The sequence below is a fragment of the Panthera pardus genome, unplaced genomic scaffold (assembly GCF_024362965.1).
Source record: "Panthera pardus isolate Hobbes unplaced genomic scaffold, ASM2436296v1 HiC_scaffold_12, whole genome shotgun sequence".
Classification (NCBI taxonomy): domain Eukaryota; kingdom Metazoa; phylum Chordata; class Mammalia; order Carnivora; family Felidae; genus Panthera; species Panthera pardus.
In genome coordinates, this window is record NW_026526677.1 from 27,379,436 (window position 1) to 27,394,038 (window position 14,603).

A 14,603-nucleotide genomic window follows, 5' to 3' on the forward strand; every position below is an offset into this window, starting at 1 on the left:
ATAACAAGGTAGAATACAGACAAACTCTGGCCCAAAGCACAGAAACTACACTAGAAGAGGGTCTCCACACAATGTGTACATGTGCAAACATCAATTAAGACACGGGATGCTCATGCAGCTCTATATGAAATAGTGCAAATTCACGACTCTAGTGTCTATAAAAGGAGAATGGTTATACACGGTATGGTACGTGCATAAATAATGCAGCCTTTAAAACCTTTAAAAACTACAGAAATTATGAAAAAAATAAAAACTACAGAGATTATGAATATTTGACACACTGCAAAAAAAAAAAAACCCAGACTACCAAACACTATGATCCCATGTTTCCATCTGTATTTTCTAATTTTAGAAGTACACATGTTGCTTTTGTAATAAGAGGAAAACAAACAAATCCTGTTTTAGGAGGAGCTGTAAATCAAAATACGAGCGGCCAGTTCCGACTTTCATCTATTCACCATCAGTGGGGCTCTGGGTTTCTGTCGGCAGTGGTTCCCTTCCACACATCCTAACTGTCTGCCCCAGATGACCCAGCTACTTGGCTCCGCACCAGGAATCAACACTCCCCCTCCCAGGCCACAGTTACTGAGCCATTAATCCTTGATTCCTAAGTGGTTCTTCAAATGAATGCCAGCATACCTGGATGACAGCAAGCACTTCGGGAAGGGCATTCTGGGTGGGGGGCACAGGGGGCAGGAGGCAGAACAGAAGGTGGGCAGGTGCATCAGAAAGCATCTGGAGATCGTTGGGGGAGTTCTGTGGGGCACAAATACGGGTCCATGAGAACCACTCCTCTTGTCCTTTACTCAAGAGGCCACTCCGGAGTCACTGACTGGAGCACCACCTTCCCCAAAGCCAAGTGGCGAGCTGAAACTTGGGGAAGCTCTTTTCCAGCATCTTGGCCGCCAGCCTGAGACCCTCCGAGATGGCCTATGTGGGACTTTGCCTCAAATGTTTGCTGTCATCTCTCCACGAGCACTGAGGCTGCAGAGGGCAGAGGACTGCCTAGTTAGCACTGTGTAGTTCACAGCAGGGGAGTGAACTTGTCATTTCCCAGAGAAGAGGCTATCTCAAGAAAACCTATCACCACTTCTGGCACCAACTCTTCAGCCTCCCATTAAGGGGTGTTCACAAAAATGCTACCTAGACACTCAAGAAATGTCCTTCCCAATGTGCCCTTTAGTTTTGAAGACTCTCAAATATTCTACATTCTCATCCAGTGCTCCTTAAGAATAGCCCAGGGCGGGGGGTCCTGGGGGGCTCAGTTGGTTAAGTGTCCAACTTCGGCTCAGGTCACGATCTCACAGTTTGTGAGTCTGAGTCCCACGGCAGGCTCTGCCGTTAGCACACAGCCCGCTTTGGATCCTCTATCCGCCTCTCTCTCTGCCCCTCCCCGACTTGCGTGCATGCATGCTCTCTGTCTCTCTCAGAAATAAATAAACGTTTAAAAATAGCCCAGAGGTAAAAGGCTGGGCTGGGTCAGTCAGCACCACGAGGTAACAGCTGCTACGTCATCTGAGTCTATCTGATCAGCAGACAAGTAAAAGATAGAAGAACCTGTTTGAAAACAGGCAAAGCTTTCCACCCTCCCCGCCCACCAAGCATGGAGTTACGTGCAGGAATCCCACACTCCGTGTGCAAAGCTAGGAGCCCAAGACAGGCCTGAACGACCATGGGAAATGCAATCCCTCCGGCAAGGTCAGTGGACCTTGACAACATCAGGACATTTAAGTCCCAGTAGAATAGTCACCTGAGCCACTGGGGAATACAAGACATGGAAACCCGGTAAAGGGGGACTGTCAGAGCTGCAGTTCACCCACTTCAGCCAGCTGCAGTTACCTTGTAGTGAGAAGCCACATAGAGGGCCATAAGCCTTTGGAGGAAAACTTCGGAGGCCTTGTGGTAGCAAAAGAGAGTATCTCTGTTAACGTAGTAGCTGAGTCTGGAGTTAAGCAACCAAAACAAACCAAAGAGAGCCCAAAATAGGACACACTGCTTCCAAAGGGAAACCTGGATATGTAGGTGTCCCTCGGATTAGAAGGAAGAGCCCTGTGTCCTGCACAGAACACATTAGGGAGGGAACAGAAAGAAAATGGAGAATGTCTAACTTTCCCCCTCTCCTTCGAGCAGCAGCCTATGAAACAAAGGGCCAAAACCGAATTCTTCCATCACCCCCCTCCCTTCACCGGGCACAGAACCCGGAAGGATACAGCTCGCAGGCCTCAGGCAGGGGGCAGCCTGAGACTATCCGGGGGATGTTGAGGCAATCCAGGCACAACAAGTCGTTCAGCCACTGCTCCACCGCGTCCCCGGGGGCGTATCGGATGGACTCCTGCAGAGAAACCTCATGCAGCGTTCGCGCTGCTCCCCACAAAACACACACACACACACACACACACACACACACACACACACACACACACACAATGAGATACAATTATTAAATGTGTTTGTCTAAAAGAGCAAAGCAAATGTTCTACTTTCTCTTTGTCACCTGATGCCCACATAAATACAGCTTAAAGATTTTAACTGAGTGGTTTTAAACTATTCTGGGGGATGTTCAATTTGCCATGACACTGATCCCACAGGGATCTAAGTCAATGTGACCGTGCCCTAAGGCAGTAACAAACAAGGGCCCAACCCAGAAGGCCTGGGTCAGTCTCCCATCTGGTCACTGGCTTGCTATTCCTTGGGGAAAGCAATTCTCCTTCCTGGGGACCCAGCCTTCGTGCCTGACAGTATGACAGTTTGGTACCGCCTGTGGTGGCATAAGGAGATGATCCAGCAAGAGAATCTGTGGGGACCTGCCATGGACGGGCCCATTGAGCGCTCTGGGGGTACCTGATGCCAGTCTGGCTGTCGCTGTGGCCTTGTTTTCAGCAGTGGTGCTGATCTGGCTCTGGGCACTCTGTTGACGGAGCTGCTGAATCAGCTTGAGGGACAGGGACCGGCCAGTGCCCTCGTAGCTAGGAGCAAAAGCAAAGGCCATCAGGCATGAATGAGGTTCCAAATCTACTCTCCAGGAGAGGACAGAGGACCACCTCCCTCATCCTGCTGAAATACCAAGCTCCTGCTCACCGCTGACAGCCCCACTGCCCTCTAGACTTCCAGCAGGGCATCCATACACCCAAGGAGGCAAGGTGGCCAGCTCGGTGGCTCAGCTGGGGGCTGGCAGTGTGGCTCAAGTGTGGCACATCTACTCAGTACCTCTGGGCAAAGAACTCATCACTCACTTTTAGCCTCATCCTCAAAAGGGGATTATTCTACACACCTCACAGGATCATGCTGTGAACTGAAAGGACTGGAAAGATGATGTGTAAAGCATTCAGCATAATGAGCTGGAACTACATTAAATGGTCCGTGAGTGAGAGCCACTGAAGCAACATGCTTGAAGGCAGGCAGAGAGTGCTTCCAGTTTGGAAAATCAAGACTGAATAAACCAATAAACCACCACTTAGTAATTCCTTTCATCACTACTTTCACTGAAAAGGTGACATAAAACAACTTAACAAGAATTTTGGAAAAAAAGAAATCATCAGATCACTGAGCCAGCTCTTCTCATCTGGATTTCCTCCTTTAGTCACAGCCCCAGGGACCACAGGGGGCAGACTGCTCAATGGGTTTGTTTTTTTAAAGTAGGCTTCATGCCCAGTGCAGAGCCCAATGTGGGGCTTGAACTCATGACCCGGAGATCAAGACCTGAGCTGAGATCAAAAATCACATGCTTAACCGACTTAGCCACCCAGGCACCCGGGTCTTTTTAATCCAGTATTGCAACACTTCGTAGTACTCATTGTGGTCATATTTCAAAACTGTATAAATACTTCCTCTCACTCAAATACTATTTTTAAAGAAGAATCAAAAACTTGGAATTTTGGGGGCACCCAGGTGGCTCAGTCGGTTAGGCGTCTGTCTGACTTCGGCTCAGGTCATGATCTCACGGTTTGTGGTTCGAGCCCTGCATCAGGCTCTGTGCTAACAGCTCGGAGCCTGAAGCCTGCTTCAGATTCTGTGTCTCCCTCTCTCTCTCTGGCCCTCCTCTGCTCATGCTCTGTCTCACTCTCTCTCTCAAAAATAAATAAACATTAAAAAAGAAATTTAAAAAAAAACTTGGAATTTCCGAGTGTTTTATTCTGCCCCACCTCACAGAACAAAGCTTCCTCGAAGGAATTTCATTTACTTATTTAAAAAAGAAGAAAAACAAGTAAGCACAAGCAACAAAACAGACTTTTATGCTTCAAAAGGCATTATCAAGAAAGTGAGGAAAATAACAGAATGGAATAAAATTTTTGTAAATCAAGCATCTGATAATGTATTTGTACCTGGAATACATAAGGAACACTTACAACTCAATAATAAAAAGACAAATAAGCCAAATAGAAAAATGAGCAGAGGATCTGAATAGCTATTTCTCCAAAGAAGACACACAAATGGCAAAGAAGCACATGATAAGATGCCCCACATCACCAGCCATCAGGGAAGTGCACATGGAGACCATAACGAGATGCAACTTCACGCTCACGAGGATGGCTATAATCAAAAAGCCGTTAACACACATGCTGGCAAGGATATGGAAAACCTGGAACCTTCGTATGCTGCGGGTGGGAATTTAAAATGGTACAGCTGCTTTGGAAAACACAGTCTGCCAGTTCCTTGAGCAGTTAAACATAAAGTTACTATCTGACCCAGTAATTCCACTCCTAGGTATATACCCAAGAGCACTGAAAACACGTCCACGCAGATAACCTATATACACACCCATGTTCACAGAAGCATTATTCCTAACAGCCAAAAGATAGAAATAACCCAAATGTCCATCAACACATAAATCGAAAAACAGAATGTATATAAACATATAATGGAGTATTACTGGGCCATAAAAAGGAAGGAAATACCGATAAAAGATACACGGATGAACCTTGAAAACATTATGGTAAGTGAAAGAAGCCAGTCACAAAAGACCCTGTACTGTATGGCTCCATTTACATGAGCTGTCTAGAATAGATAAATTTATACAGAGAAGGTAGATGAGTAGTTCCCTAAGGCAGGGGATTAGGGATAGACTGGAGGGTGACAGGTAAAGGGTATGGTTTTTCTTTTGGGGGTGATGAAAATGTAAAAGTGATTATGGTGCTGGTTGCACAACTCTGTACAGATCTAAAACCTAAAAATCACCAAATTATACACTTGATGTGGGTAAAACTGTATGGTATACGAACTGTGTCTCAATAAAGCCGTTAGCAAAAAAAGTAAAATCCACTTTATTTAAATATTTTCAGTGTAAGGAAGACACAATAATAAATCTGTAATACAGAATTCTCTCTTTAAGAAGATGTGATTTCCATACAGAAAGCTTTCCAATACTAAAGACACATATTTATTGACCTGGAAAGAGTTCACAAAATATTGTTACATTAAAAAAGAAAATTAAAAGCAATATGTAAAGTATATTTACATTCTTGTTCAAAACAAAAAAGTAAAACGATCACATAGAAAATATACAACAAAAGCTACCTCTCGGGTCGCCTGGGCGGCTCAGTCAGCAGTGGGTTAAGGGTCTGACTCTTGACTTCCGGCTCAGATCATCATCCACACTGGGCTGGGTGTGGAGCCTGCTAAAGATTCTCTTCCCCTCTCCCTCTGCCGCCTCCCGCCCCCCAGCCTAACAAGCAAGAACCGACAAGGGGAGCAAGGACTCCCACTCCAGGTGCTTACCCGTTGATGGTGGATGCCATGAACACAAGGTAGGGGCCCAGGAGGCTTTTCACCAGGGGCAGGGGGATGGCGGCGGCTTCATCGATCACAACGAGCTCAGCCTGGCCCAGTTTCACAGCATCTGCAGGATGTATATACTGCAGGGAGGAAGATTTCTATTATTACCTGGCCACCCAGTGCCATAGCTGTGGTCCCCAAGACGCCTCATAAAGGCCACTCTGTCCTCTCTCGTTCCATTCCCAGTTCTTTCTCCCATTCCTCCTTTCCACTTTTCCGTGGCAGGGCAAACCAGAATGAGCTTGGAGCCAGACATCTGGGTTCAGAAGTTCAACCACCAACTGTGTGCCCCTGAACAGGTCACTAACCCTCACAGCCTCAGACTCCTCTCCTGGAAAGTGGAGGAAATACCTATCTGACGGCTGCTTGAGAGAAAAATCGGGTAAATCTGGAAAAACGCCCTGGCTGGTGCCTGGCCTAGTACTCATAGGTGGTGCTGCCCTCTCCTTTCTCTCTTCTGTCTCCTCATGCTCCCCCCAGCCTGGCTCTGACTTTGCCTCAGGGGCAGCAAATGGGACGACATCACCATTCTCAAGTACCTGCTACACACTGGGTACCGCGCTCCTTGCGCGGATACTGTCATTAGGAAAACCAACTCTCCCCACACTGGTGAGGATGCTTCTAAGACTCCACCCCTTCCTAATACACACACTCACACACCCTTATTTATATCATTAGCATGGCCACCTGATGCCACAAAAAGTTTGGCACCCTTATGCATACAAACCACCCCTTCAGTTTCTTCAGGGCTTCCTGCTATTTTTAAAGTTTGCTCAAGGCCATGAAGAGGGATTTTACAGGACAGGAAACCTGAACAGCCAATTAACATAAACAAAGACACTCAACCTCACTAGCAGTCAGTGCAATGCCAAAGACAACAAGGAGATCCCATTTCACATACAGGTAGGTAAAAATTAAATAGCAATAAAACACCCAGTGCTGATGAGAACTTGAAGAAACAAAACTTAAAAAAAAAAAAAAAAATGCTGTTGGGAAGGTAAACAGGTACACTTTTTAGAAGGAGAATCTGGCAAAATCCAAGAGAGCTGGAAATCTATTCATACCCTAAAAACCAAGAGCTCCCTACATCCACCCCTAGAACATAAATAAATGGTAATATAAACATACAGTGCTTAAACTCAACCCAAGCCACAAGCTTCAATCTTGGACAAATCTTGAAAACAAATGCTGAGTAAGAAAGGCAGGCTGAAAAAGGACAAGTACAGTATGTTACCATTTATGGAGGCATAATTACATAGTAAAACACAAACATGTGAATCAGAAGGAAATCCCAATCCAGAGTAGAGCTACCTATAGGGAGGGGCAGAAGAAGGGAATGCGATGCGGAGGGGTAGAAGAGGGGCTTCAACTGTGTCTGTGATGCTTTCAGTCTTTAAAACAAAACTAAAAAGGACTTTTAAAATATGAAAGAAACACAGCAAACAACAAAATGTCAACATTTCTAAGGCTTAAGTGCCGGGTATCTGAGTGTTCCACTGATCTCTGCACTTTTCTGAAGTATTTCATTACAAGATCATCTAACTGCTTTGCTGGAAGCTGAATGATAGGTCAGGGAGACAGCAACTCCACTTAGTTAGAACAGCGGAACACACACCCTCGGCTGGGCCCCATGTCTTGGGACTCTTAAGGGGAAAAACTAAACAAGCACCTCATAAAAGCAGCAGAAAGCAGCCCCCTGAAGAGACGCAGCCGACTTTAATCTAATGTTTGTCTTTTTCTCAATTTCCAGCAAGGAAGAGGAGGCTTCCAAGGGACACAAATGGAGCCTCATAAAGTCAGGTCACCTCTTCTGGGCTTAAACTCCAGTCTGGAGACAAAGGGGCTCTGGCAATACAAGCAGGTCTCTAATTACAAATCCAAGGAGCAGCAGGGCTGAGCCTGGGCATTTCAGAGAAAAGTGTTCCTTCCTTGGTTTGTGTACTTTTGAGTTTTAACAGGTCGCCGCACTCTCCCTGCGGCCTCCTGCCCTCCACCTCACCCCACCCCGCCATCTGTACCCGCCCCCCCACCTCAGCCAAGGGTGTCAGGCAAAAGTGGAAGAAACTAAAGAATGAAGAGATTCTAGAAAGAGACCCAGTAAGAAAAAATTAAGCTCCTTAGATCAAAAGTATAAACACTTACCACTATTTACAATCTGGACTTTTGATAAAAGAAATACCTCCCTAACAGGCACACATACATATGCTTTAACGAGCATAAAGGTCAAAGACATAAACTGCCAAGTGTGCCTGGCCCACTTCCCACCCCGACCCAAGTCCGAAAATAATCGATGAGCCTCCACCGCTAGGAGCCCAGCGGCCCCCATCCTTTCTGCAAGCCTGTCACACTGATGCTTTTCTACAACTGAACAAAATTGCAGCCTTTGGACAAGTGCAAGCCATTCAGGCCTCCAGAGCACTGGAGATTTATAGAGCTTTCAGGGAAACACTGTTTAAAAAGGAAAATAGGCCACTGGCTAAACCACAAAGATTCAGAGTACATCTTGCAAAGTTCTTTTTTTCTTTTAAATGGAGAGATTATTGTTCTAGTTACAGATGCACCATTTCAAAACCTGCTGTAACCCAGCAAAATGAGAACTGATGTCAGAACAGTGACTGTATTTCTTCTAGCTGATTAGCATACTCACAAATACACTTACTCAATTTTCAAGGGATAAAACTACAACTTTCCATTCTGGCTACATACGTTATTTGTTAGTTTGCTTGAATGTCTTCGTTGAGAAGAGGCTGAAAATCTGGACCAGGTTAATCATAAAACAACAACACTGTATACAAGACATGCAATTACACAGGACATAAAATGATGTGAAATTACTGTATTTAAATACAGCAGGACACTGGCCCCACTTAGCAGGGTTTTAGAATGAGCCTCACCTGAATGGTCTGCCTGTGTTCTCGGAATACATTCACTCTGATCACTGCTTTGTTAAATTCAGGATTGAGAGACTGAATAATCTCATAATCCAGATGCTCCTGATGGAAAGAGAGTCAAACCAATGACAAACTTTAGAAACAAGCTTTAGAAGTGAAAATTAAAGTAAGCAGGCATCCCAAAGATTTTACCTAGATTAAACCCAGCTCTGAATCAATGGGAGTTCTTATTCTAATTCCCTACCTGATACTGCAGAGCGTCAAATCCTTTAAATACAAATTCAAAAAGAGTGTGGAGGTTATCGGGGCTTGGGGAGGTAACAAAGATATTGGAGTACCTATTGAACAAAAGAAGAGAACTTTTATAAGTCATTAGGAAATCCAAGGGACTTCTAGGGAACATTAAGAGGAAAGAAGAGATTTTTGTTCGCCCTATCACACAGGTGATAACCAGAGATAATGGCAGGAAAAAAGAACACTTTTTAGGGAGGAAAAGTAAAGCAACTCCAGTTTTGAGGATATTTTTCCTCCCAAACTAACGAAAACACATTAACAACTCGAAGGTAGTATGTCCTGGCAATTAGCTACGACATCTGTGAAGGCACACTGCCCAGAGGTGCCTGGACACAACGCCCTCAGTGTGCAGAGCCAGCATGCTGCTTCCCAAGCCCGTGTCCTGGGACAAGAGGGTGGCTTCACAGTCATCACTGGCTGTGTTGAGAGGGTTCCAAACTGTGAGGCCAGATAGCTCAATCAGTGCTCAGGCCAAGGCCACAGTGAACCTGCAGGGGACCCCTGTTCAGTGTAAAGGATGCTAACAGCTAAGGTGTTGATTGGTACCACTGGAGGAGCAGGGACAAGAGACAAGTCAGGGCTTGGGCTCGGCCCCAGCACTACCAGCACTGACTTGCTGGGGGATCTTGAGTGAGTCACTGAAACTCCCTGAGCCTAGGTTGACCCATCTGTGAAATGCTTACGGAGCTATTAGGAACACCAAGGAAGATAATGCATATGAGGACATGGTAAATTCTAGATCCATTATTTCTGACTGCGAAGTTGGAAGTACACACTCTTCTGGCAACTGCATAAATCTTCCACCCAGGACAAAAAACACTCAAATGTAGATCCTCAAAAGCACACAAGATTTTCTACTGATCAAAATCATTCAAATGCCAAACCTGTACTTTTCGCAGTTAGCAAACATGGTCATACACATTCCCATCTCCTGAAGAGTTTTAACGTTTCTTACCCCCATTTCTTTGCTTTTCTATGTCTGTCCAACTTTCTGTGTGTATCTGTTCAACTTTAAATATTGATCACGAAGGTCCTGGTGTATGTGTCCATGTGTGCCTGCACACATATATGTGCCCCATAGGGCTGGGGCTGGGCGTGCTTGGGGGAAGCGGTATTGCTGTTTTCCAGACCAGAACCCATGACCTACAGAAATCACACAGGACCCTGCACAGACCCAGGAACAGTCTCCTAGTCCCCTGACCCCTATCCTGCACATTTCTCCCTGAGAGTTCAGAATTCCCAAAGAGGGGGAATCAGACCTCCTTACCCAAAAGCCACTGCCCCAGCAATAGCCAATCCCAGGGCTGCAGACTTCCCCCTTCCTCGGGCAGCCGTGAGCGCAACAGTACTCCTCAGGGTCTTTTCAGAGATCCCCTCAATGAACTTCAAGACAGCTTTGGCCTGTGAAAAGAGAACCCTATCAGGTGAGCTTTGAGAAAGACCAAGTTTCAGCCATCTACTACTACCACTGTGGAGAAGCTGAGGCTAAATCAAAGTGGGGGCAGTTCCTGCAGGAGGCAAGGCTCAGCACTCGGGCTTCTCACTGCCTGGTCATCTCCTCTCAGGCCCAAGGCTTTAAATGCCCCTCAGATGCTGGTAACACCCCATTCATGTCTCTGGTCCAGACCTCTTCCCCACCCATCCAACTCCTGTATACACACAACTGCCCCTGTGTGTCTACCCTTGTGCATCAGACAGGCTTCTCTGACTGACCTGAGGGGAACCCAGTGTCCCCCTCCAGCCTCCTCCATCTACAGTCTTCCCCTTGTCAGTTAACTGTCCAACTGATTAAGCCAAAAGCCTTCTCCATTTTCTCCCCACACTTGACTCACCAGCAAAGCCCATCAGCGCTATCTTCAAAATATGTATAAATCCTACCATTCCTCACCAGTGCCATCCTCTACCGGGCTGGTTGAAGCCACTATCCTGAATCCCCTCTTACTACAGTAGGCTCCTAGTTAGTCTTTCGGCTTCCCTTTTGTTCCCCTACAGTCTAGACTCAACAGAGCGGCCAGAGGGATCTTTTTTAAAATTCAGCCTAAGAATCCCTCCAGCAGCCGGGCTGAGACACTGTGCATGTGAAACCCTCCACGGCACCCACCTCTCAGAGAGTAAGGCCAAGCCCTCAGGGCCGCGTGGCTGTGCCGTGTGACCTCTGCCATCTCCTCCTACTCTCATCTGCTCACTCTGCTTCACCCCTGGCGGCCTCCTTGCTGGTCCTCGAGTACCCCAGGCAGACTCCTACCTCGGGCCTATGCAGACAGTGGCCCCTCTGCCAGAAGCACTCTCTCCAATGGCCCCATGGCTCATTTCCCCAACTCCTTCCAGGCTTTGCTTGAGGATCACCTTCTAAACAAAGCCTCCCAGAGCCGCAGCCTCTACCTATCTCCTGCACCCCCGACCCCTCTTTGATGCCCTGTGTCCACACTGCACACAGCACCTTCTACTACACCTCAGGATGGGCTGGTTTCCTTGACTCACAGTCAGTCTCATGCCACCAGAACATAAGCCCCACAAAGCAGGCATGCCCCTCCTTTTTACTGCTGAGCCCAGTGCCTAGGGTCGTGTCAGGCACCTAAGAGAGCAGGCACTGAGTGAGAGGAGAAACCACAACACTACTCAGGGGCCAAACTCTACTACCCGACTGGCATCTGCCCTGGGAACAGGCCACCAAGACTGGGAAGAAGACCAGATGGTCCAGCCTGGCCTGTCAGGTCCTGAAGTTGCCTTATACACCCAGGCAGCAACACTAAGAAGACACTGAAGAGACACAAGCCCAGGCAAATGGAAGGGAAGGAAGGGGAAGAGCTCCAGGAAGCCAGAGTCTCTCCAGAGGAAACACTCAGGGGATCCAGGCCCAGCTCATCTTAACGTGGCCTTCGTTGAACACCGTATTTTGCCCTTTTGTTGTTTAGAGAAGTTTTAAACTCCGACAAAACATAACCAGAAAAAATCCACTATTAAAAAAGAAGAGTAAGAATAGAAGAGTAAGAAATCTGAACTGAAAACGCATTCTAAAATAATTTGCTAAAATGAAAAACCAATACACAAACTAATTTACAAAACAAAAAGACCCAGATGACCAGTAATTATATGATAAAGTGCCTGCTTCTCTCATAATTAAAGCAATACAAACAAAAACAGGGATCCTGTGTTCCCACAGCACATTGGTAGGCTTGGAAGTTTAATTGTAGCCAACGCTGGCAAGGCGTACAGAAAAGGGCATTTTCACACACTGTTGCTGGTTCCACAAACTGGCACGACACCTATTTTAATGCACACACAATCTAATCCAGCAACTCTTCTGGGAAAAAAACTTATCCCAGAGATAATGCGTATCTGTAAGAAGATCCTAACAGCACAGTTTATAACAGCAAAAAAACTGCAACCAACCAACCCAATGCCTAATAGGGGATCACTTACGCTGTACAGTGTAACCCCTTCACATATTTTTAAAATATCCATTTGTATGTGTAGACAAAGTTCCAGAAGTATCCAAAATAAACTGTTAATGGCAGTTGTCTCTACAGAGCGAGACTGCCAAGTAGAAACACCATTTTCCATTTTTAACGAACACTCTTTCACACTCAGTGTTTTTTTTTCTACATATTTTCTTCTAACACTCCTGCTGCTTTTACAGCTTCTCCCTCTTCTGCCCTTTCTCCATCCTCTTGCATTTCCTCTGACAAAGGATACCCAGACTGGATTCAAAGCCACCTAAAGCCTGCAGCCTCTGCATAGAGAGCTATGTGGCTAATAATTCTATTTCTAGAATGAACAAGGGAATCAGCCTGTTGGGACTCTGCCCCAAGTGGGACGTGTCACTGCAGCTGTTGTCCATCATGAGGGCAGAGTCCAGTGCCAAGAGGCTCACGATCAGAATCCTGAACACACCTGACAAACTGAAGGCTTCTGGGCACTGCCCGGTCAGCTCTGCTCACCCCAGGAACCAGGAGAGAATCCGAGTTTACCAGCCCTGGCCACCTCCGTGAGCACAGAAATGCACTCTGGAAGCTCCCACCCAGTCTATTATCTGTACCTACAGATCAGGTCCATCCCACCCTGGAGGGCCTTATCAGGCCTCACTCTGGAACCAGAGTAAGTACAAGGGGCCTCAGGCTCTCCTCTCACTTCTATGCAAGGCATAGGCCAAAACCTTTATGTCATCAAAACTGAACTGAAATGGAATAATACAGATACATCACCCTCTCTTGGAAAAAGCACTGGGGGGTTCCTCTTTAAATTCCATCCATCTCCCCCCAGACCCTCTACTCAGGGAATTGATGACCTGGGGTGAAGGGGGACATAATCTCTGGACTTGCCATGAAGGCAGATGACAGAGACTAGCCCTGGTGTTGTTGCAGGGGTTCAAGCAAGAGAAAAGGTCCCTTCCCCAAGGAGGATCCAAATCCTCACTTGTCCTAACTTGGCTTCCGCTGCTTTCTGCATGTTCTATTTTACCTCTGCCCTGTCTATACTGGAATAGGGAAGTTCAGCACACCACACTCACCTGGTCTAGGGTCTTGCAGCAATCCACCAACACACCCACGGGCTGGGTGTCCTGCAAGCTCTCCTTCAACTCCTTCAGCTCCAGATCAGAAGGACCAAGACTCTCATCCTACCAGAGAGGAGAGGAGAAGGTCTGCCACTGCCACGAGAGGGTCCACACAAAAAACACGGCCTCACCCAGATTCCTGGACCCCTGGCTGACTCACCGGGGTCTGGGGAGGTAGGGCCTCAATGCTGGCAGCGTGGGAGGAGATGGGCAGGATGCTGAGCTGGTCATCGATGACAAGACACTTCTTACAAGAGGCCAGAGAAAGAATAAATCTGAGGAACAAAACCGTAATGAGGTGTTGGGGGGAGGGGCCGATACATGATAAAGGTGTGGCTTTTCTTGAGGAAAATGATTTGATGCCCACACGTCTCTAAGAAAGCTAGAAAGAGCCAAAACCCAGCTGGAGAGCAGTGTAAGAGGACTCTGAGCCTCGTCTACAAGGCACCTGAACACGTTCTATACAGCAAACAAGAAAACCCAGAACTCTCTCTCTCGAGACGGGTTACAAGCATTCCTACTGTGCACAACTGAGTCATAGAGCCCTTCCCACACCTCTGAGGCTCACCCTTTGAGGACTGAGCTGTCTCAGGCCATCCTTAAATGGGGAATTCCTACCCCACTCCACAAATGATCACCAGTCACAAATTTACCTTCTGCCACAAAGGAAGAAAAAACAAAGAAAAGGGAGAAGAAAGCTGCCTCAAGAAATGTAACACAGACATTCCCATGTGCAGGAAAACATGTGTTTGGCTAGAGAAGTCAAACTTCTCCCACAGGTGCAAGAAGAGAACCTCACATGCTACTTTCACAGGCTTCCATTCTATCCAGCAGCACAGGGCCGACCCCACTGGCCTACTCCATCTACTAAATGAAAACACCAGAGAGGATTCAAACTGGAAAGGCCCCAAGCTTCACCGAGGCCAGGATTTCTAAACCTCAGCACCAGCAATATTTCAGACCAGATGATTCTTGGTTGTGGGACTGTTCTGTACATTTTAGGCTGTTTAGCAGCACCCCTGGCCTCTATTCACTAGATGCCAGTAGCGTCCCCCCAACTCCCTCCCCCCAAGTCATGACAACCAAAAGGT

The 14,603-nt window shown here is 46.8% G+C and overlaps 1 protein-coding gene across 2 annotated transcripts in view; it reads right to left on the bottom strand.

Annotated features, from left to right (window-relative positions):
• The window catches only part of NAT10 (N-acetyltransferase 10), a 38,819-nt gene that overhangs the window by 12,747 nt on the left and 11,469 nt on the right, over positions 1-14,603 (bottom strand). For both annotated transcript variants that reach the window (XM_053899842.1, XM_053899844.1), the window contains exons 7-16: positions 13,673-13,787; positions 13,468-13,575; positions 10,225-10,358; positions 8,908-9,001; positions 8,667-8,765; positions 5,716-5,852; positions 2,842-2,966; positions 2,211-2,361; positions 1,840-1,936; positions 640-756 (exon numbers count right to left, since the gene is read on the bottom strand). In XM_053899842.1, the coding sequence (XP_053755817.1) occupies positions 640-756; positions 1,840-1,936; positions 2,211-2,361; positions 2,842-2,966; positions 5,716-5,852; positions 8,667-8,765; positions 8,908-9,001; positions 10,225-10,358; positions 13,468-13,575; positions 13,673-13,787 (1,177 nt within the window). The remainder of the gene's footprint in view (positions 1-639; positions 757-1,839; positions 1,937-2,210; positions 2,362-2,841; positions 2,967-5,715; positions 5,853-8,666; positions 8,766-8,907; positions 9,002-10,224; positions 10,359-13,467; positions 13,576-13,672; positions 13,788-14,603) is intronic.